Source organism: Myotis davidii, unplaced genomic scaffold, assembly GCF_000327345.1.
Source record: "Myotis davidii unplaced genomic scaffold, ASM32734v1 scaffold1031, whole genome shotgun sequence".
Taxonomy (NCBI): domain Eukaryota; kingdom Metazoa; phylum Chordata; class Mammalia; order Chiroptera; family Vespertilionidae; genus Myotis; species Myotis davidii.
The window spans coordinates 2,067,821-2,092,438 of record NW_006283442.1 but is presented as its reverse complement, the minus strand read 5'-3'; the positions used below and the strand labels follow the sequence as shown (position 1 = coordinate 2,092,438).

Below are 24,618 nucleotides of genomic sequence, written 5' to 3'. Positions count from 1 at the left end.
GCCTAGAACCACATCATTAAATCTTTCTCAGCCACTGAGTTGGAGTCATGGAATCTAAGTGCTTAGCTGAGGAAGCCTAGGGTGAAAAGCATTCAGACACTGACCTATGAGCTTTTTACACAAGTTTTAATTCAAAGAGGCAGGAAAAGGCAAGTCTTCTAAAACCCTGAAATACACAGAAAATGCCAGTGGGTGTCCACATGCAGGAACAGAGGCCCATTTCTTTTCCATCCCTCTGACATTGTGCACCAACTTTGTCCATTCGTTTTTTCATTCATTCATTCATCCATCCATCCATCCATTCAGTTCTAATCAATGCCAAAAGCCAGTTACAGCAGAAGAAACACTCCCAAACTTCATTTGTCCTAAATAAAACAGCATGTTTCTAAAACATTACTTCTAACCAACTTAAAAATCAATTTAAAACAATTTACTGGTGTTTTAATCTTTCACTGTTATTCTTGGCTAAAAACAGTGTGTTTCTTTTCCTGATTCACATTCTGGCTCAGGAGGCTGGGCCTTTGTATTGGTGTTGTAGGGGGATGTTTTCTAGATTGTTTCTGGTTCTTTAGCATTATCCTTATGTTTTTAAAGTAAATATTGACTTCTGTGGCTCATTTGGCAAAAAAATCCATATTTCTCCAGACACAACAGAATGTCAGCAAAATAACAGCAAACAGGCCCTCAGCTTTGTATAGCAGCTAGCTTCCATAACCACAAAAGTGATGAATGGATAAGAAAGCACCAAAAGATTCAGAATAATAGGTCAATTAAAAGGAACTATTATTTCTAAAACCAGTGGACATAGAAACAGTGTGGTTAAGGCCTGGAGTGTGGTAGGAACTGGGAGGAGGGAAGCTAGGGAGGAAATAAATAAATAAATAATATATACTGTAATACTGTCAATAAATAAATACATGGCATTTGGGGGCTTACTATCCCTAGGTCTTACTGGGGACATGTATATACTGTATGTAAATAAATCTGGCCAAGACCATTCAATGGGGAACAAAGAATCTCTCAACAAATGGTGCTAAGACAACTGGACAGCCATGTGCAAAAATAATGACATTGGAGCCTTAACTCACAATATATAAAAACTAACTTAAAATAGATCAAAGACTTCAATGTAAGAACTAAACTATGAAACTCTTAGAAGACAACATCAGAATAAATCTTCATGATCTTGGATCTGACAGTGACTTCTTAGTCAAAACACCAAAAGCATAAACAAGAGAAAAAATTAGACAAATTGGGCTTCATTAAATTTAGAAGTGTTTTTACTTCAAATAATGCTATCAAGAAAGTAAAAAGACAACCTATACAATGGAAGAAAATACCTACAAATCATATATCTGATAAGGTACTTGTATCCAGAGGATATAAAGAACTCTTATAATTCTATAATTAAAAGAGAATTCACCTAAAAAATGAGCAAAAAAAATTGAATACAAATTTCTCAGGAAAAATATAGAAATGGCCAATACGCACATGAAAAAATCTTAAACATCGTTAGTCATGAGGGAAATACAAATTAGAACTACAGTGAAGTACCACTTCACACCCACTCAGATTACTATACTAAAAAACAGAGATAATAACAAGTTTTGTTATGAAATTGGAAGCCTCATACCTTGTTGGTGGGAATGTAAAACATTATAATCACTCTAGAAAACAGTCTGGCAGCTCCTCAAAAGTTTAAACACAGAATAACCATATGTCCCAGCAATTCTACTGTTATATACTGAAACATACATCCTTACAAAAACTTGTACATTATTGTTCATAGAAGCAACTAAATACGTAAAAGCCTAAGTGACGGTTATGACCGAATGACCGGAACTATGGAAACAACCGGTCAACCAGTCACAATGATGCGCACTGACCACCAGGAGGCAGACACTCAATGCAGGAGCTGCCCCCTGGTGGTCAGTGTGCTCCCACAGCAGGAGCACCGTTCAGCCAAAAGCCGGGCTCACAGCTGGCGAGCGTAGCTGCGGCCATGGGAGACTCCCCCACCTCTGCAGCAGCACTACCGAGCAGAAGCAGTGGCAGGCGCAGTGGGGCCTGGATGAGGGGGAGATGCATCACATCTGGCCCCGGCTCGGGCTCCTCCCCGGACACCTGCTGCTTAGCACACTGTTATATCCCTCGTACCCCATAAGCCTGCAGTTACAATCCCCAGAGAATGGTTGAAACGCAGACACTTGGAGTAACCAGGATGATCCTGATATCACCTCCAGGCTCCTAGGACTCTGCCTCAGGCATTGAGATCAAATCTCATCCTTTATCAATTGCCCTGGCACTACAGAGGAAGGCAGCAATATAATAGTGGCCACAGGTGGTGACTGACAATAGGGGTAAGAGTCAAAGAGAGATGGATCTGAAGGGTGGGGGTGTGGGCAACAGAGTACCACCGCCCCCTAGATCCCCAACTTTGTATTGTTCACCTTGGAGCATCTCTTATCTGGCTCCGAGTGGTGGAAAGAGTCCAGCACGGCCCAAGGCATCCACTGGGGACCTCCCGGCCAGCAATGCGTGACCCTGGCCACAGAAGGGACATTTAGAAATATTTTCTCAGGAAGCTGCAGGGAGGAGGACAGGCTCCCCACACAACTTCCCAGTGGCTCACAGGGACATGGAAACTGCCCGGGCACGCAGGTACGGGCTCCCGATTTCCTTTCAATGTGCACAAATCCATATACGGGGCCACTAGTTATTCATAACAGTCAAAAGGTGAAAACAGCCCAAATGTCCACCAAGCAATGAACAGACAAACAGTATGTGTTACACCCATACAATGGAACATTATTCAGTAATACAAAGAAGTGAAATACACACATGGATGACCTTTGAAAATATAAGTTAAGGAAGCCAGTCTCAGAAGACCACATATTGTTTAATTCCATTTATGTGGATGCCCAGAATAGAAAACTCCATAGAGACAGAAAGATTAGTTGTTGCCTAGGGCTGGGGAGGTAGGGAAATTTGGGAGTAACTAATGAGTGCAGGGCTTTTGAGGTAGTAGGTGGATGATGAAAATGTTCTAAAGTGGGCTATGGTGACAGTTGCACTAACTGTGAACAGTATCTGTCAATATACTAAAAATTATTGAATTGTACATGTCAAATGTGTAAATTATACGGCCTGTGAATTATATCTCAACTAGAGGCCTGGTGCATGAGAATCGTGCACTGGGAAACAGGGGTCCCTCAGCTTGGCCTGCGCCCTCTCACAGTCCAGGACCCCTTGGGAGATGTTCGCAGTCAGACATTCCTCTCGCAGTCCAGCGCTCTCACAGTCCGGGACCCCTCACTCCTTACTGCCTGCCTGCAGTGGAGATGGAAGAGGCTCCAGCCACCGTTGCTACACTCGCCAGCCGTGAACCTGGCTTCTGACTGACCGGTGCTCCCCCTGTGGTAGTGCACTGACCACCAGGGGGCAGCTTCTGCGTTGAGCGTCTGCCCCCTGGTGGTCAGTGCGTGTCATAACGACCAGTCATTCCATCGTTGGGTTGATTTGCATATTACACTTTTTATCATATAGGATAAAGCAGTTATTAAAATACATATCTGGCCCTAGCTGGTTTGGCTCAATGGATAGAACGTTGGCCCGCAGACTGAATGGTCCTGGGTTTGATTCCGGTCAAGAATATATGCCAGGTTGCAGTCTTGATCCCTAGTTGGGGGCATGCAGGAGGCAGCTGATCAATGATTCTCTCTCATCATTGATGTTTCTATCTCTCTCTCCCTCTTCCTTCCTCTCTGAAATAAATAAAAAATATAAAAATATATATTAAAAGATACATATCTGATCACATCATTCCTTAGTTAAAAAATTTCAAAGGTTTAGCGTTGTGCTAAAGGTCAAGTCCAAATTCCAAAACATCTTACAGATCTATGTGATCTGGCCTTAACTTGCTTCTCCAGTCTCAATCTTGCATCACTCTCCTCACAACAACACATACACATAGTAGTTGCTCAATAAACACTAGCCTGATAGACTGATTTTATGATAACATTCAATAATATTAGCTGTAAATGAAGCCAGTCACCCTAGGGAAGGGGCATGAGAATGAGAAAGAAAAAAATAAGGTATGTAACTTTCAAAGGAAGCATTTATCTAAATTCCAGTCAATGCTTCCTCTCCCCCCCCCCCTTTTCTATTTCTGGTGTTCAATTGGAGATCTGATGAGCACTCTGCACTCAAAATGACATGCCAACTCAGAGACAGAGACTTTATGATTCTTCCAAGGACTTTTATCTTACACGGGTATTAATTTGCTACATGTAAATAGCACAGAACACACAGATAATAGCAGCTAAGCAGGTGCCCCGGAATTGGAAACATAATGAAAGGAGAAAAGAGTTGACTCTGATACCATTAACATTTTTGTTTCCATTGTTATGTCATCAGTGGTCTCAGCATAACTTCAGTAACTGTCATGAAAAAGGAACTGGCTATGTCTAAAAAAATAAAGGTTTAGGGAGGGCAACACACCATTCACAAACGTTTATTGAGCCCTCACTATGTGCTGACATTGTTTTGAGTGCTGACGATGGAGCAAAGGACAAAAGAGACAAAAACACTTGCTTTAATGGAACTTATAGTCTGTTGGGTGGAGACAGGTTATTAATAATTAAAACAAAAGTATAGTATGTGAGGTAGAGATAAGTGCTGCCAAGTAAAATAAAGCTAAGGAAAGAGTAAGGGGCACTAGTTTAGCCATGTATTCAAGGACAGCCTCACTGACATGGTACTATTTTGAGCAGAGCCCTGAATCAAGTGAGCACATTAGCCAGGTGATATCTGGGGTGAGGGGTTTTCAGGAAAGGGACATCCTATAATGGTCCTAAGCTCACAGCCTGCTTTTGCTCAGAGAGCCCACAGAGCAGAAAGGAGTCCAATGTGGCCAGCATGGTAAGCAAGGGGGAGCAGTAGCCCACTAAGTCCATTTCATTTTATTCTCAGAGAAAAGAAGCACTCAGTTTTTAGCAGAGGGTGGGGCTTGTCTTTTAACCACACTCTGGGCTAATCAAAGCTGATCAGTAAGGGTAGCCATGGAAATCTACATCTGCCTACAGCTTTAAAGAAGCCAGGATATTTAAGAATTCAATTGGCTAAGCTCAAAAGCATCTATATACTGAAATACAAGGATTAAATAGAAATTCATAATTGTACAAGCCACATCATTTTCATCGTCCAACTCTTCCTCTAGACCGGGAGCCCCAAAGAGAGAGGGCCGTGCTGATCTGTTTGTTCCCCATGGTACTGCCAGGTACCCAAAACAGACCAGGAGCCTCAGGGAGGGGGTTGGCAGGAAACATTTGTAACACCTTCAATTCATTTAACATATATACAGATAAATTTCATTTGGATTTTCATCTCAAGAAACATGACATGACCTACATTTGAAATAATCTTTAGGGTTTAAATATGCTGGAAGAGCCACACAAAAAATGCACTAATGTATAAATAGGAAAAATTTATGAATCAATAGCAACTATTAGATTCAGGTTGGGTTTTCTAGAATCTTGACTGAGAATCTCAGTTCAGGGCAATGAGGTGTTTTTCATTTTTCCACAGAAGGTCTACATGAAAGCTAAAGCCCTCAAAATTATACTGATTACCTTCAGGATTTTTAAAAGAGGGCTCTTGTAAATTTGTTCTAAATCAATACCCTTTCATATGTACATAAAGATATGCATATAAACCAGTGAACATTTCTAACCCAATAAAGCATGCCTCTTAGTCCTATCAAAAAGAGCACACTTAGTGAGAATGATGAAATTTGTTCAGAGTTGTAAAAATGCCTTTTGTGTTGTAAAGAGAAAAAGCAACTTCTGCTTTTTAAACTTACTTCAAAACTGAACTATGGAATGAACTAACAAAGCTGGGAATTTAGTAAAAGACAAACAAACATCATTTTGGGCAAGGAATGAATTCTGTACAATGATCACATCCATTTTTAGAGATTAAGTTGCTAAATTTACCTTAAGACATAACACATCAAGTTAATCTTAGGATAACTTTACAGTATTGAATTTTTAGTTCCATGAAAATAGTCCTTACTTTTGCTTTTATCAGGTGAAATAACTTATCCTTTGTTGGAATTGAATGATTTCAAATACAAAGCATTCCCGGGTTTATTTTGCAAGGAAACATTTTAAAGCTACCATCTCCTACTCATGCAATTCTCCCTTGCCATCATTCACCTTCTTTCAAATACATTTACATACACAAATGCAGAACTGATTAAGGCTACTCCAGCTGATTGAAATAGCTACAGTGAGGATTCTATTAATCAGCTAGGGCAGTATGGAAATCTAAGGTTAGTCAACTCAGGCAGGCATACGAAGTATGACAGATTGAACAGCTCAAACAATAGAAATGTATTTTTTCATAGTTCTGGAGGCTGAAAATCCAGATCAAGTGTGGGCCAATCTGGTTTCAGGTGAGAGCCTCCTTCTTGGCTTGCAGATGGTGCTCACAAGGCAGAGAGCTCTCTGGTGTCTCTTATTATAAGGACACTAACCTATTGGATCAGGCCCCATCCTTATGACCTTAATTTATCTTAATTACCACCTATAGGCTATATTTCTGAAGACATTCACATTAGGGATTAGGGCTTCAACATATGAATTTTAGGATGACATAATTAAGTCGGCATCAATATCAGATCTTTCACTATGTCTTTGCCTTGGGCAAAGCACTAAGAGAGTCCCTTAGAATTTTTTCATGTATCATCTAGTCCCTTTGAGTCCATAGAATTTCAGCAAACCCACAGGACTGGCCTTGCTACAGATAGGATATGGACCCTAGTCTGAATAGGCCTTACCCTTAGCTAGTAGGTTTTGCCTCACACAAAGTCCTGCCTCTCAGTCACTTTAATAGAGAGACTGAGTTATGGGGGAAATGTTTTACTTTCCTCAACATTTTCCCTGTCCTGCGTGTGCACCTAGGAAGAGAGATTTCCTACAAGGCTAGTGCTCCTGGCCCCAGCACTAACCAATAAAGATCATCTCAACACCTTCAAGGTGAAGGCCCTCATGGCTCTATGCAAACTGAGAGGAGTTCAGGAATCTTATCTAATGGGGTAACTGCTCCAACAACCCTGGCTCACAAACAAAGTCAAACAGAAGCCAGGTAAATACATCTGACTGAAGCAAAACAAGCTGATACAGGAGAGCATATATTTGGAATGTCTGCTTATAGATATTACTTCATACATCAAGACAATGTATACAGAAAAGAAACAGTGCCTCCTAAAAATCAACTACAAAGCATTCACATTTCCTTCAGCAGAAAATATGGGTAACGAATTTGTCCTATGAATGAAGATGACAAGAACACTTCATCTAGTGTCCTAGATTTCTTCAATTGTGATGCATACTCCTTCTAAAGTCTTGCCCTTCTCAGATCCAGCCTGGGTCATGTGACAGCAAGGTATACACCTCTCCCCCTGTTTAAAAGCATCCATCCCTTTCTATCAGATGCAAACAGAACTCACCTGCTTTAGAAAACTTCTGATTAGAACAACTCCAAAAGTAAGAACTGGGACTTGCAACCTTGTGAGAATTAATTTTCAATCAGTCTCATTTTCATGTGTTGATTTGTATATTTTCTAAGGTCATTATGTTTAGATTTTTTTCCCCACCAGAATGTAGGCTAAGGGAGACTGTATGTATCCTTCAGTCTTTCTTTTTTTTTTTTTTACTCTACAGCAGCACAAACTATAGTGACTGATCAAAAGTGGCATGCCATAAACGCTGGTTATAAACTAAATAAGGAGGCATTTTCTATAGCTTCAGACAGAATGACAGGCTGTCACTGGGGGAGTCTGGACACAGGGGACACCTACCTACACTAGACCTGGACTCAGGTGACACCCACCTACACTAGCACTTCATTCTGGAAATGGATCGCTCCCTCCAGTGTCCTCTCAGGCATGGCCTATCTTACAGGCAGTCTCCCCTATCCTGTCAACCCAAACTACACTTAGTCACTAAGAGTTACTGGCTTTAACTCCTTAAAGACTATGAATCTCAACCAGGGTCCATCACAGAGGATCTGAAATTCTGTCCAATAGCTGATTTGAATTCCTACTATGTGTCAGGCTCAGGCTGCCACCACCCTGGTAGAGGTCCTCATTGTAGCTAAACTGAAGTCTGCAAGTCATGCATATTCTAATATGACATAATCAGATTGTTGCCTCCCTTTAAACAATGCAAATTCTTAGTCAATTCTGCTCAGAACACTTCAGCTCCTCACCATGATCACTAAAATCTTTTCTTCACAGACTCTTGTAGTTAGACTGCAGGGTTCAAACCTCCCCTCTGCCAGGTCAAGCTACAGGCCCTCAGGAATGTTTTCAGTCATCTGTGCCTCAGCTCTCTCCACTATAAAATAAGGATAATAGGTCTCCTCTCTCCAGGACTGCTTAAGGATTCTCAGATGCAGTAGATGTTAAGTGCTTATAGGGGTCTAGACATAGTGATAATCTGAGTATTAATGTCTTTATCACTAGTATTTGTCACCAGACAGTCACTTCTTGGAGCTCACTATGCCGCCTCATCTTCTTAGACTTGACTTTTAGAGCACCCCTCATTGTGAATTGTGTTACCATGTGTCATAGCTGGGCCTTCCCACACACGGATCCCTTTGGCAGGCAGAAGTTGGACCATTTCTGTGTATTCATCAACCTTAATCGGTGGACACTTGCTCGCCTGGGCCGCAGTGAAGAGCTGGGAAGTCCTGAGAACTGGCTGGTAGTGAATCAGTTATCTGCTCAGTCACAGTGATTCCAATTTATTTCACAGAAATATGTAACATCAGACAAAATAGATCTCAAGTAGGGCTAGAAGATGTTTAAAAGTCCCCTTTTTATCCACATCATTATCTAAATACATGTGACACTTAATCCAAAGAAATCAGAGCCACCAGACACTGAACAATGGAACCACACTGAAAACCCTTGACAGCAATTTTCAAATAAAGGAAACACAAACAGAACCACAGCCAACTCCTACCTATTTATTTAACCTTTCTGATTATAAATATTTTAAAACTTCATGAAATGTTGGTACCAGCCCTAATGTATCATTATTTATTATTCTTAAGTAGCTATATTTATACTTACATGGGTTAATATACAATGATGGCTATATAGGAATATAAATTCAGATCCCAAGTGTCATTAAAGTAAATTAACATCATTCAACCTTTATATTTTCCCTTTTTACAAAAACTTTCACTGCCTTCTATATTAATCTTATATTTTTCCCAGATTAGGTAATTCAAAATTCATATTTTGATGTGAAGCATCAGGTTTTGAAAAAACATATCTATACTCATACGTGAAGTTACCTACAAATAAGCATATGTTCCCTTACTGTTGTTATTTTCTGTTTCAGGAAAGTATTTCAATATATATTCATCATGATTTTATAAAGAGAAAATAAGAACTTAAGGTCCGATTGTCTGTAAATAGACAAAATATTGTGATACCATATGAGTCCCAATTTCTCAGGCTCTAATATTTTCAAACAACACCTTTCCATTAAAACAAATAAAAGTAAGAAAAAATGCACAAATGATTGACAGATGGTTTTAACTTGGCGCTTGTATATTTGTTTAAGGATTATCTTCAAGCTGGTGTATTTACTTTGGTCTTTAATGACTGATATATCCAAGTGGGGAAAGGACACCACTATGAATAATTGCTTAGTAAGAGAAAAATGCTTGCTCTGTTTTTCTCAGATAACACAGGTGTCAAGATTTTGATGGGATGGTGGGGAAGAGAGTGGCTGTCTGTCTGTTTGTCTCTTTCTCATCTGCTGGCCTGCAGGAAACTAAGCCACTGGAGACAGTTCAGCCCTGGAACTCTGACAGAGCTCAGTTAGCTGATTAACCAGAAACAACAGAAACCAAATCTTTCAGCAGAAGCTTGCAGTCTCTGCTGACCCAGCAAAGCTCTGCAGATGACAGTGATAATAAAGCTTAGCCATCGCCAATCATAAAACTCTAACCAAGCCCAGGTTTCCAAGATTTGGCAACTTAAGTTAGTGTCATCAATCTGACATTTCTCCTGTTGACAATTTACCAGTAGCCCTAAGTGGGACTAAATATAATATCAAGAACTCTTGAGAAACTAAACATGTGAACACTTCTCACTTTTCATCTGTCTCCTCTCTAAAGTTAAGCAGGTAAGAAACTGAATCAGAGAGACTTTCAGCAGAGAAGCCTTCCTACCAGTGGATAATATTGATGGACAAGGAAGATAGTACGCTAAGTGAAATAAGTCAGTCACAGATGGACCAACAATGCATGATTCCTCTTTACAAGGCATCTAAAATAGTCAGAATTAGACAAACTTTTCATCTGTCTCCTCTCTAAAGTTAAGCAGGTAAGAAACTGAATCAGAGAGACTTTCAGCAGAGAAGCCTTCCTACCAGTGGATAATATTGATGGACAAGGAAGATAGTACGCTAAGTGAAATAAGTCAGTCACAGATGGACCAACAATGCATGATTCCTCTTTACAAGGCATCTAAAATAGTCAGAATTAGACAACAGAATGGTGGTGAGAGATGGTTGGTGAAAGAGTAAATGGGGAGTTATTGTTCAATGGGTGTGAATGTATAGTTATAAGTGTAAGTTCTAGAGACATGCTGTACAGCACAGTGTCTGTAGTTGGCAATGAAGTATATAGCACACTAAAAAATTTGTGAAGAGGGTAGACCTCATGTTAAATGTTCTTACTATACAAAAAAAAAAAGAAAAAAGAAAAGAAGAGAAAAACCAAAGGGACACAAGGAAACTTTTAGAAAAGATGGATATGTTTATTACCTTGATTGTGTTGATGGTAACATGATTATACACATATGTCCAAAATCACCAAATTGTGTACATTAATTATGTGCAGTTTTTGAGTACTCAATAATTCTGAAATACTTCACAGGAAAATGAAATGAAAGCACTTAAGTACAAATACTATCACAAGGCAAGACACAAGAACGTAAGTATTCATGACATATTCCACATGTTTAATTAGGCTCTATTCTTGATTCTTTTCTTTCTGATTTGTTTTTCTAGTAGGAAAGATGCCAAATATTATGAGGTTGTACTTCAGAATTTTGAACCACAATTTGACCTAACATCATCCTGTTTCATTTGGTAAACAGGATTGTCAAAAAATGACATGAATGAATTAATCATATACGAAAGGGGGAGAGAAAAAAACACAGGAAAAAAACCTTAAATGAGATATCCATGAGCTCTTCTGGCATCTCATATGGGTCCCAAAGTGTTGAAAGCAGAAGAGTGAATGGATGGAAGATCACACTGCTACCATAATTCTTAGACTACTGCTAGAAGAAGAAAGTGCCTCAGTACCTCCAGTATCCATTCTGTATCTGAGCTTCTGCACAGACACGCTGGTATGGAGATCATCAACAGAAGGGAACTGCTAACATGTAAACCACTTTTGAGAACTGTTCAGAGGACAGTTCTACTAAAAAAAAAAGTGATATAACACCAGTTTTATAACCAAAAACCAAAAACTTCCAAAGAGAGTCGTTCCCAATTACACAGCATCCTATCTAATAAAGAGGGACTATGCTAATTGACCCTCACGCAAAGATGGGTGGTGCCCACAGCCAATAATGAGGGAATATGCTAATTTACTGCCCCACCCTCAAAGATGGTGGCGCCCACAGCCAATAAGGAAGGAATATGCTAATTGACTGCCCCGCCCTCAAAGATGGTGGTGCTCACAGCCACAAGATGGCAGCACCCAATCCCCTCAGCCCTGCTGGGGTGGCAGGCATGCAGCAAGGCCTGGGGGCAGGCCTGGCCTTGCCACGTGCCTATCTCCAGAGTCCCCAAGTCCCCTTAGCCCCCAGCTGCCCAGGGCTTGCCTCGGATGGTGGCTACCCAGCCGCCCAGGGCCTCCCAAGGCTCATTTAACCAGGGCCAGCCAAGGCTTGTGCTGCCAGCAGTGGCAGCAGCAGAGGTGTGATGGGGCATCTCCTGCCCCTGAGGGCTCCCGGACTGTGAGAGGGGGCAAGTTGGGCTGAGGGACCCCCCCTCCAGTGCATGAATTTTCATGCACCGGGCCTCTAGTATTATTATAGAACAAACCCTACAATTAAATGCCCCTAATAGATTTTCCCATCATGTTATTATGCCATAAGTGCCATCTTTTAATTTTGATTGCTTACACAGCTGATGTCCTTTTTTATTTTTTACTTTCTTTTAAAATTTTATTTATTATTATAGATGACATACCACATTGTATTAGTTCTAGGTGTACAATATAGTAATTAGACATTTATACACCTTACCATGTGATCTCCCCAATAAGACTAGTACCCATCTGACACCAAACATAGTTATTACAATATTATTGACTATGTTCCCCAAATATAATGCAGATTTTCTTAAATAAGAGTTTCTTGTATTCTCAGTCTTATACTAAAATATCCACCTATATCTTATCACATGTACTATACCTCCCTACAAAATTATTTTGCTAGATAAGACAAAGTTGATAGGTTAATTTATTTTTCTATTTCTCACCTGAAGGAGTTTTACATATAAACAATGATAATATATAACTTTTAGCTGGAGGGGGAACAGAAAACACTAATAACAAGTTGATGTTATAGAGTGATTGGTATAAATTATTTTTGACAGTATTTAAGATGAAAATAGTCCTTCATCTCTAAACATCAGTCATCATCAAAATTAGCTTTGATTTCAAAAAGTTTAATCAAATGTATTATTATATTCCTTCTCCTACTTTGGATTAATATTCCCAAGTCTCCAATATGCCAGCCTTTACAATGGTTAACATAAGCTATTTTTTTATATGCTACAAAATCTATGTCAATCTAATTTTCATCCTAGAGAAATATGGGTAAATGAAGGCCAGTTAGGACTAAATACAATTGCTGTAATCTCTCAAATAATATATTCATTTTAAAGCTAAACAAACAAACAAAAACCTATCTAAAAATGGATTCTACATTAATTGCATTTAATCAACAAATGAGCAAACCCATGCTAAGCCATAGTACAAACAACCCAAGGATAGGCTTACACCTTGACAAGTTAATAATACTCTCTGGAATAAAATCTCAAAGGAGGAAGCTGACTTATAATTAAACATGTACGATGTTGAGAAATCACATCATGAAAGAAACTAAAGAAAAGTTTTATTTTTGCAAGTGTATGTATGATTGGACCCCTACCAACGTGGAGGCCAACTAAAACATGATCCGTGGTACAATTCTAATTAGTGTGTCGGAACTCTGTTTTGATATAATTCTTGTATGTGGTTATGGGCTGCAAGATACCACACACAAAATGAATAATGCTCTGAGATTTCCTATTATTGTTCATTATGCCTCAGTAACTTAAAAAGCTAAGCCAGTTCTTTTCTATACCAAGTAGCGTAAAGGTAGGACAGATGTACAGGTTTGGGAATATAGTCATAGGCTTAACAGAGTCCACCAAATGGGTATAAGATTGAACTAGTTAGGGGAAGGATATATGGCCAGTGTGTTAAATGCTAGGCAATTTTGCTCAATCTGTGTTGACTTCCTTTTAGATTCTGCTCATGTAACTATCCTGCTACAAATTAATCTCTCAACTGCTCCCCTTTCTTGGTAAGGCTGTGATTACTAACCAGAGGAGAATACATTCGTCCCAGCAGGAAGTGAGCTATTGGCTCAAATAACCATCTTCTTAGATGAAGGGCATAACCCTTTTTGCAAATTTCTATGTTGCTTACTGTTGAATCCATTATTACTTTATGGAAATTAGTCAAGTATCTTTGCAAATATTTAACTATAAAAATCATAGTGATCTTTATAATAATAAAAAAACAACAAAACTTGTTAACATGAATATCCAACAACTAGGAATGTTAAACTATGTTTTCACATAACAGAACACTATTAAGCTTTTCAAAAACACATTTTATGTTACTATTTGGCATAGCAACTGTTTATAACCTTTTCACTTCACATATTTTAACAGTCTAACCCTCCTCCAATATATATTTGAACTGAAAGAGATCTAGATTTAAACACCAATTGTTAACAGTGAGCGATAAACTCTAGCCAGTGGGATTGTGAATGCTGTCTTCTTTCCTGTTGCTTATCTGCATTTTCTAACTTCTCTACAAGAAATATAAATCATTCTTTGAGTTACAAAATAAACCCAAAAAGTTTTTAGAAAAATTCCTTGTGCCCCCTCTGCCTTCTTCTCTTGACTGTCTTTATTTCTATGGCACCACTATAGGTTTACACATATTTATCTTTGAATCTATCCCAAAGGACAGAAGTTTTAAAACATCCAAAAAAATAAATGATGTCTTCTGAAGCCCTTAATTTGCACATCCAGTGGAAATCCCTGCTGTGGTGTTTTCCTTTCACTCCATCTCCTGCCCAGGGACATAAAGCCATAAATCATGTCTGCCAATGTGGCCACACTGGGGGCTGTGAGCATTCCCTGTGTTTGCAGGAAAGTGTGGGGAAGCCATCACCAGCTTCCTCAGAGGGAGGACCTTGATGATTCTTTCATGATTCTTTTCCTGATAATAGGCACTAACTTTACACATTTTTGGAAGTTCTAAACAGGTCAACATTCCTTCCCACCTTTCCCACTGAATCTGAGCCTACAAAATGTATCTGTTTTGAAAAATAAATAAATAAAAGCTTCAAAGAAAAAGTAAAAATAAGAAAATATGAAAGACAATAGTTTTAAGAAAAGGAAATAGGGAAGAGAGAACAGAGTTCCTTCTTGAATATATCCAAAGTGATTTACACATTTTCTACACCAGTGGTTCTCAACCTTGGCTGCACATTAGAATCACGTGGGAATCTTTTTAAAATCCTGATTTCTGGGCCTCATCCTCCAGAAATTCTGTTTCTTTGTTTTTGGGTGGGGCCACAACATTAGTAACAAAGAAACAGAATTTCCGGAGGGTGAGGCCCAGAAATCAGGATTTTAAAAAGATTCCCAGGTGATTCTAATGTGCAGCCAAGGTTGAGAACCACTGTTCTACGTGATTCTTATCCCTTTGAGAATGACATCCTGCAAGACTCTATGCTAATGTGGTTTATACAAATTCTACAGTTAAAAAAGAAGGTTAAAAGCAAAAGCTTTTGTTAGAAATTGTAAGCATTAACAGTAATAGACATGTGACTATGACTTAGTTGATGTAGTCACCTATGTGATTTAAGAGCCCTGATATTCAGATTCAGGAGAAAATGCTAGCACGTCCATCCCTAGCTGGAGCCTTGGGCAAGATGATGTAATTTTTTTGAGGCCTTTATTTCCTCATTTATAAAAATAAAGACAATATTTACCAAGGATCAACACATTAAGGACTGCAATTACTGACCTCAATATAACTTGCTTATATGACCTTGTCTTTCTAAAAGTCCCTAAAACCATGTCTACTATACTATCAACAGGCTCTGGTAACTCAGAGGAGAGTGGCAGAGTCTCTTGACCAAGACAGTAAACTCAAGACCAGTGGGGAAGACCAGAGAAGTGAGGAGATGCATAGACAGGAGGACTGTGACTAACTCAATTTATACATTTTTGAATGTAAGGTCCACAAAGAATGCCAGTGTGAAAAAGGGGCAGACGGAGATGGATCTATAGATTTGCGGGCTCAAGAAAAGGGTCATGCTGGACTGGGGAAGTCATCCATTTTCAACCCGACTAATCATGAGAATGAAGAGGGGAGTTTCTAGAATTCCCAGAGTTCTGCATTAATTGTTCTAGGACAGGGCTTGGGAACCAGAATCTTTCCTGTTTGTTTTCTTTCAACAAAGATTTCATTCAGATGAGTAAAACTTTCATTAACATTCCATCTCATTCAACAACCTTTTCATCTAAATGGATAAACTCTTTTATTCATTTGTTTACATTTTTAAGATAAAGTTCACATACCATTAACCCTTGTAAAGCATAATAATTCAATGGCACTTAGTATATCACCATGTTGTGCAACCATCACCTCTATCTAGTTCCAAAACATTTTCAGCATTCTTACAAGGAAATCCTATAACCATTAAGCAGTTGCTCCCTACTCCTCTTCCTCTTAGCCCCTGGCAACTACCAATCTGCTTTCTTCCTGTTATGTATTTGCTTATTCTGAATATTTCATATGAATGTAATCAAACTATATTGGTCTTTTTGTGAGCGGTTTCTTTCGCTAGGTATCTTTTTGAGGTTCATCCATGTTGTAGCATGTAGCAGTGCTTCATTCATTTTTTTATGGCTGAATAATATTCCATTGTATAAACATTCTACATCTTATTTATCCATTCATCTACTAATGGACAGTTGGGTTGTTTCTTCCTTTTGAATACTGTGAATAGTACTATTATAAACATCCAAGTATTTGTTTGATTACCTGTTTTTAATGCTTGGTTGTATACCTAGGAGTGGAATTACTGGGTCATAAAGTAATTCTGTGTTTAACCTTTTGTGGAGAAAAATTGTATAAAGTTCTCTAGACGATCCAATATGAATCTGGTGTTTAGAATCACTAGTGTAGAAGATGGATCATAAAAATAAGTAGATATACTAGAGAGAAGATAGGGAGGGAGAATATTGCAGGGTTAAAAGAAAAACCTTTTGAAAAACAACATGACTAAGGAGATGTGCCACAGGAATATAGGAGAATCCAAGGGGGAACCATCATACCAAATGCTGAGGAGGAATCAAGAAAGAAATTGGGAGTCTGCTAAATATGGAAAAATGGAAGTTATTATAGACTTGGATCTGCTAGCTTCACTGAGGGCCTGACTCAAGGAGTTTGGGGCATACATGAGAAGCAAAGAAGCAAGTATGATATTATACTACTAGAGGCCCGGTGCACAAATTCATGCACCAGTGGGGTCCCTCGACCTGGCCTGTGGGATTGGGCTGAAACCAGGTCTCTGACATCCCCCGAGGGGTCCCGGATTGTGAGAGGGGCCAGGCCCGGACAAGGGACCCCACTGGTGCACAATCGGGGCCAGAGAGGGATGCAGGAGGTTGGCTAGTTGGGAAGGACTGCGGGAGGGCTCCAGGGTGTGTCCAGCCCATCTCACTCTGTCCTGATCAGCAAGACCCCAGCAGCAAGCTCACCTACCAGTCAGAGCGTCTCCCTTCTGGTGATCAGTGCATGTCATAGCCAGCGGTTGAGCAGTTTTAGCATATCATTAGCATATTATGCTTTGATTGGTTGAAATGCCAGCCGGATGACTGGACACTTAGCATATTAGGCTTTTATTATATACTCTACTCTACTATACTATATTATACTATACTATACTCTTCTTCATTATTTGCTATTAAAAGCCAAAGACCATGTCTCATCTCTGTTCTCCCATGACACCTAGGAATGTACAGTGCAAATATCAAGCCCACAGTAAAAAATTTTATTGGACTAACCTGTTTATACCTTGTCAAACAATGTGCCAATGTCCCGGCCAGATAGAGCAATCAATGGCAGTAGAGTACTGACTGGGAACTATTCTGCTGACCACACTATGATCTTTCCAGGATTCTAACTGCATGGAAAATATTTGGGCATAACAATGTATAATTAGCAAAATTATTTCACTCTAATCTCAGGAAAATATTTAACAAATTCTTACATTTTTCCTGTTTTTTCTGCCTAAAATACTGTTTCAGGTTAAAAGTATTTATCCATGTTACACATTCACCAGTCTCTGAATCAATATTGACAGGAGACAATGCTTCATGATTTCACTGAAAAATTATTTTTGAAGTAAATTATTTTCTTTTATGATTAGAGAAAAGAGTAACTTTTACAACTATTATATTTTAAAGATGAAAAGTGAGAGTTAAGGTCAACTTTATGTTTGAAGTGACTTTTAAATTTAACTTAAGTTAAATTCTCAAGAAATAGCAAGCACATCTGAAGCATAAAAGTGCTTTAAAAAAAAAGTTTGTATTAATTTTTCTCAATCTTAAGTGTGAGAGCAGCCAAGAAATGTCTCCTGGAGCAGTGAAGTGCGCGCTCCTGGATTCCTTCTCTCAATTAGTGCTTCTATTTTGTAGACAGTAACAGTATTTAATTTGAAATTTCCTCTTTCTGTGCCAATTCCAGTTTGAACCCCTTCCTGTGAAGGCTTTAAGTGTACAGCTTTATGTGACACACAAAACATTCAAAGCAGCCAAAGTAAGATGGGGGAAAAGATGTTTTTCTTTAGTATCAAGCACCTGGCAAGAAAAGCACATGTCGAGCCTGGAAGGCATTCTCAGCTCTCCCCTGAGAGTCCAAACGGACTTGTTTTGATTTCCCTTTGAAAAACCATGAGGTTAAAGCACATTTGCTTTGATTTACAGTTTACCTGACTTTTCTGTGTTGTTTCTTATTGTTTTTGCTGCTGTTGCTTATTTCTGCTCACCAACAAGTCAGAGAGAGGCCCCCTGAACAACATAGCGGTTGGCAGGGAGAGTGACTCTCTCCATGAGTCCTCGCTCTAGATGGGGCAGGAACAACCTCCAGTGCTGAGGCCTTAACAGAAATCAGGTACCACCTACACAGCAACTTCCCAGCATAGACATAAAGAGGAAATTATGATAAAAAAAAAATACCTCCCCAACACTCTTCCTACTCTTCCTGCCATTTGCATGTCCCTGATCTGACCTGCCTGAATGGAGGCATGGAAGAAAGCCCAGGCAGTTGCTCATACAAGAGAGCTTGTTAGATATGACACCAAAACACAAGAGATAAAAGAAAAAATGATTAAATGGATTTCAAAATTAAAATATTTTTTTGCTACAAACAATATAATTAATAAAGTCAAAACACAACCTATAGAATGAGAGAAAATATGGGATGTCCAAAAAAATGTATAAACACACTTTGAATAATTATAAAGGCCATGCTTATTCAAATGTACTTCATATTCAAAATCGAGCTATCAGCTGTTAAAGTGTGTATACATTTTTTGGAGACACCCTGTATTTACAAATCATATATATAATTAGATACTTGTATCCAGAGTATATACAGAACTCCTACAACTCCAAAATTAAAAAATAATGTGATGTTTTTAAATGTGCAAAGGACTTAAATAAACAGTTCTCCAAAGAAGACATGCAAATGGCTAATAAGCCCATGAAAAGATGTTCAACATCATTAACGATCAGAGAAATGCAAGTCAAAACCACAGTGAGCTACCATTTCACACCCACTGGGCTAACCAGTTAAAAAGATGGATAATAATAAGTGTTTTCATGGATGTAGAGAAACTGGAACACTTACAAATAGCTGGTGGGAACATAAAAGGGTGTAGCCACTTTGGGAACCAATATAACATTCCCTCAAATGGTTAAACAGAGAGTTACAACTGATTCAGCACTTCCTCTCCTAGGTATATACCCAAGAGGAATGAAAACATATGCCCACACAAAGACCTATACATGAATCTTCATAGCAATCTATATATATAAAAGGCTAATATGCAAAGTGTCCCCTCAGAAGTTCGACCAGGAGACCGGGAGTTCGATCACTGGCTATGACGTGTGCTGACCACCAGGAGTCAGTGTGGAATGAAGGAAGGCCCCAGCCAGCAGCCAGGGAAGGAAGGCCCTGGTAGGCAGCCAGAAGGCCCCAATCGGCCCTGATCACCTGCCAGGCCTAGGGACCCTACCCGTGCATGAATTTCATGCACTGAGCCTCTAGTACAGCCGTGGGCAAACTACGGCCCGCAGGCTGGATCCGGCCCATTTGAAATAAATAAAACTAAAAAAAAAAGACCGTACCCTTTTATGTAATGATGTTTACTTTGAATTTATATTAGTTCACACAAACACTCCATCCATGCTTTTGTTCCGGCCCTCCGGTCTAGTTTAAGAACCCACTGTGGCCCTCGAGTCAAAAAGTTTGCCCACCCCTGCTCTAGTATTATTTATAATAGTCAAAAGTATAAACAATCTAAATGCTAATCAAAATGGATAAATAACATATAGCAAGATCCATTTTGTCAGGACAACTGGTTACTCTAAGTTGACCTGGTCGGAACCCAACACAAGGCATTCTTAAAGGGTTAATGTAGCAAGAAAGTTAAAAGCATTCTGATAACTGGCTTCTGAGAAAATATCATAGAAAATAATGTTTTAAAAAGTATAAAAGTGTATAGCCACAACATATAAGCAGGCACTAATGAGATTACTAATCCAATGATATGCACAGAGCATTACACCCCATACCTGGTACTGTCTAAACACACTGCTCTAAAGGAGTCAGGACCTTCCTCTCTCCTTTCAGGCTGTTTACTGAACTTCTGGGTGGTGCACTCAGCTGTCAAATAGTTTTCTTTATAATTCTGTCTGATTTTCAAATTTTTATCAGATCTGTATCTCGTATAATCAGTAGCCAGTGGGATGTAACAACTCCCACCCTAAAAACCTTCTCAGATTTCATGAAAAGCCACAAAGCCTTCTCGCTGGACTATAACATAAAAATTAGCACAGCAAGGACCCAATCGATGCTCCTTGTTGACCAAAAAGAAATGCCCACTGGAAATCAACAAAGAGGCACCAAAATCCCACAGGTCTTGGAAGCTGAGCTCAGCCATCCAGAACCAAGGAACCAAGTAGGTAGTAGGACCTGTCTAACTTCCCACACCAGCTTGAGGCAGAAATTTTTCCAGTTTACCCCTCAGTGTGACTATGACTAGAGTCTCTGGCTCTTCTTTTATCTTCTCAGAAGACTATAAACAAAACAAAAATAATAACCACTAACTGTCTTCCACAAAATCTGTAAATGGACAGTTAAATTCATATTTTGGTTTTGCCTTTTTTATGAGTCTGTACTGCTAGAATTCCCATGCACTGATCTCTTTTCTATAGATACAAGACACGGACAGGTCAGAATATGAACCTCCTGCAGCTGGCGCAGGCCTACCTGCAGCATATGACAGCTTTGCAAGAGAGTGCCAAATCTAGGAAACTCCTCCTGACTTCAAAGGAGAGTGCATACTTGAGGGTGTGGCCATCGATGATGAGGGCTATGTCGTTCTCCTTGCCCAAAGAATTTCCAAGGTCCGTGCAGTGCTGAGTAATGGCTGCCCTTGTTGCCTGAAACAATAGTTGGGACAGGTGGAGGGGGTGGGGGAGGGCGGGAAGAGATCACATTTTTATGTGGTTAATATATCAAACCCAAAACAGAAATCATAAGTTCCTGGAAAAGAGAACATACCCATTCCAATGTAAAATATATGTAATATATATAATGTAAACAAAGTTCAATCTGGTATATTTATATATCAAAACTAGAGGCCCGATGCATGAAATTCATGCAAAGGTAGGGTCCCTAGGCCTGGCTGGAAATCAGATCTGATCTATGGGGTGACCAACGAGATAATCGGGGGCCCTGCTGGCACCCACCTTGGCCAGCTTAGTGCCGCCCACTCACCAGCCCTGCCCACTGCTGCCGCCCACTCACCGGCTGGCCCCAATCCCTGGTGCCACTGTGGGTTGCCTTCCTCTGCAGGGCAACCAGCGGGGTGATCGAGCGGGGGGTGGGGAGAGGCAGCTGGCACCCACCTTGACTGGCCTGGCCCTGTGGGCTGGGGGCAGCTCCTGTATTGAGAGTCTGCTCCCTAGTGGTCAGTGCACAGCATAGTGACTGGACGTTCCACCAGTTGTTCCACCATTTGATCAGTTGCAATATTAGGCTTTATTATATAGGACTAGAGGCCCAGTACACAGAATTCGTGCATGAGGGGGCGTCCCTCAGCCCAGCCTGCACTTTCTCCAATCTGAGACCCCCAGGATCAGGCCTAAACCGGCAGTCGGACATCCCTCTCACAATCAGGACTGCTAGCTCCTAACGGCTCACCTGCCTGTCTGCCTGATCGTCCCTAACTGCCCCCCCCCGCCAACATGGTAGCCCCCAACTGCCCCCCAACCAGCCTGGTCGCCCCCAACTACTCCCCCTGCTGGCCTGGTAGCGCCATGCAGACTGCTGTTCAGTTGTTTGGTCGTCCATCACTAACCTTCCTGCCGACCTTGTCGCCCCATGCAGACTGCTGTTTGGTCATTACTGTTATTGTGATGGTGTCCTGGACAATTTGCATATATTTCTAAAAGTGAGATTACTGGATCAAATGGGAGTTCCATTCTTAATTTTTTGAGGAAACTCCATACTGTCTTCCACAGTGGCTGCACCAGTCTGCATTCCCACCAGCAGTGCACGAGGGTTCCTTTTTCTCCACATCCTCGCCAGCACTTTTGTTTGTTGATGATAGCCCTTCTGACAGATATGAAATGCTACCTCATTGTCATTTTGATTTGCATCTCTTGGACGATTAGTGACTTTGAGCATGTTTTCGTGTATCTCTTAGCCTTCTAGATGTCCTTTTTCAAAAACTATATACCAGTATTTAGGTCCTTTGCCAATTTTTTATGGGATTGCTTATCTTCCTTTTCTTAAGATATATGAGCTCCCTATAAATTTTAGAGATTAGACGCTTATCCTATCTAATAATAGACAAACATGGTAATTAACCATACCTCCGCTATGCTTCCCATTGGCTAATCAGGGTGATATTCAAATTAACTGCCAACCAAGATGGCAGCCGGCAGCCAGGCAGCTGAAGCAAACAGGAGGCTTCCTTGTTCCAGTGATGGAGGAAGCCAAGGTTGCCTGCCTGCTGCGGCTGGGCTCTGAGCTGCACTTTAAGCAACAATGTTGCAGTTATCGCAGCTAAACAAACCCCAGATACCTGCTTTCAGCCAGCCGGCCTCAGAGCTGGTGATTGGTGCCAATTGGGGCCATTTCATTCAGTTCCTATAGGGACAATTGGAGCTGGATGGCTGCCGGGGAGGGGCTGATTAGGGCTGGCAGACAGGGGTGTGGGGTACCGTGCTATGTTAGCTTGCTGCTGCAGGAGGTCGGCTGTGGGAGCACACTGACCACCAGGGGGCAGCTCTTGTGTTGAGCGTCTGTTCCCGGTGGTCAATGCATGTCATAGCAACTGTTTGACTGGTCGTTAGGTCATTGGGTCATAACAGTCGCTTAGGCTTTTATATATAGACTAGAGGCCTGGTGCACAAAAATGTGTGCACTCGGGGGGGGAGGGGGGTGGTCCCTCAGGCCAGCCTGTGCCCTCTTGCAGTCTGGGATCCCCCGGGGGATGACAATCTTCTGGCTGAGGCCTGTTCCCCAGGGGAATTGGGCCTAAGCTGGCGTTTAAAAAATTTGGCTCTCAAAAGAAATTTCAATCGTTGTACTGTTGATATTTGGCTCTGTTGACTAATGAGTTTGCTGACCACTGCCGTAGGAGCTGTATTGGTAAAGACATTGCTATGACATATGTCTGATATTTTGCCACCAGTGAATTATTCTAAGATTTTTATGGTTTCCCATCTTATGTTTAAGTCCTTTATTCATTTTGAGTTTATTTTTGTGTATGGTGCAAGTTGGTAGTCCAGTTTCACTTTTTTGCATGTATCTGTACAATTTTCCAAACACCATTTATTGAAGAGACTGTCTTGACTCCATTGTATGCTCTTGCCTCCTTTGTCAAATATTAATTGAGCATAATGGCTTGGGTCAATTTCTGGTTTCTCTGTTCTGTTCCATATGTCTGTTCTTGTGCCAGTACCAGGCAGTTTTTAGAACAGTGGCTTTCTAATATAGCTTGACATCTGGTACTGTGATCTCTCCAACTTTGTTCTTCTTTCTCAAGATTGCTGCAGCTATTTGAGGTCTTTTTTTTATTCCAGATGAATTTTTGGAGAGTTTGTTCTAGGTCTTTGAAATATGCCATTGGTATTTTAATGGGGACTACATTAAATCTATAGATTGTTTTGGGTACTATGGACATTTTAATGATGCTGATTCTACCAATCCATGAACATGGTATATTCTTCCATTTGTTTATGTCTATCTCTTTTTTCATTGTCTTTTAATTTTCTGAGTACAGATCCTTTACTCCTTGTTTAAGTTTATTCCTAGGTATCTTAATTTTTATTTTTATTTTTTTGGCAATGGTAAATGGGATTCTTTTTTTAGTTTCTATTTCAATGAGATCATTATTGATGTATAAAAAAACTGTAGATTTCTGGGTGATAATTTTGTATCCTGCTACATTGACAAATTCATTTATTAAGTCCAGTCATTTTTTTATGGAGTCCTTAGGGTTTCATATGTAAAATATCATGTCATCTGCCAATAATGACAATTTTACTTATTTTCCAATTTGGATACCTTTTATCTTCTTGTCTGATCACTATGGCTAGCACTTCCAGTACTATGTCGAATTGGAGTGGTGAAAGTGGGCATCCCTGTCTTGTTCCTGTTCTTAGGGGAAATGGTTTTAGTTTTTTCCCATTGAGTATGATGCTGGCTGTGGGCCTGTCATATGTAGCTTTTATTATGTTGAGGTATGATCCTTCTACTCCCGCCTTACTGAGAGTTTTTATCAAAAATGGGTGTTGAATTTTGTCAAATGCTTTTTCTGCATCACTTCATATGACTGTGTGGATTTTTTCTCTCAATTTGTTTATGTGATGTATCACGTTTATTGATTTTCTGATATTGTATCATCCTTGCAACCTTGAGAAAAAT

The 24,618-nt window shown here is 40.0% G+C and overlaps 1 protein-coding gene across 1 annotated transcript in view; it reads right to left on the bottom strand.

Moving 5' to 3' along the window:
* The window catches only part of ATP8A2 (ATPase, aminophospholipid transporter, class I, type 8A, member 2), a 588,754-nt gene that overhangs the window by 305,523 nt on the left and 258,613 nt on the right, over positions 1-24,618 (bottom strand). Inside the window, 1 exon segment of the mRNA XM_006753689.2 lies at positions 20,950-21,122. Coding sequence (XP_006753752.2) covers positions 20,950-21,122 — 173 coding nt within the window.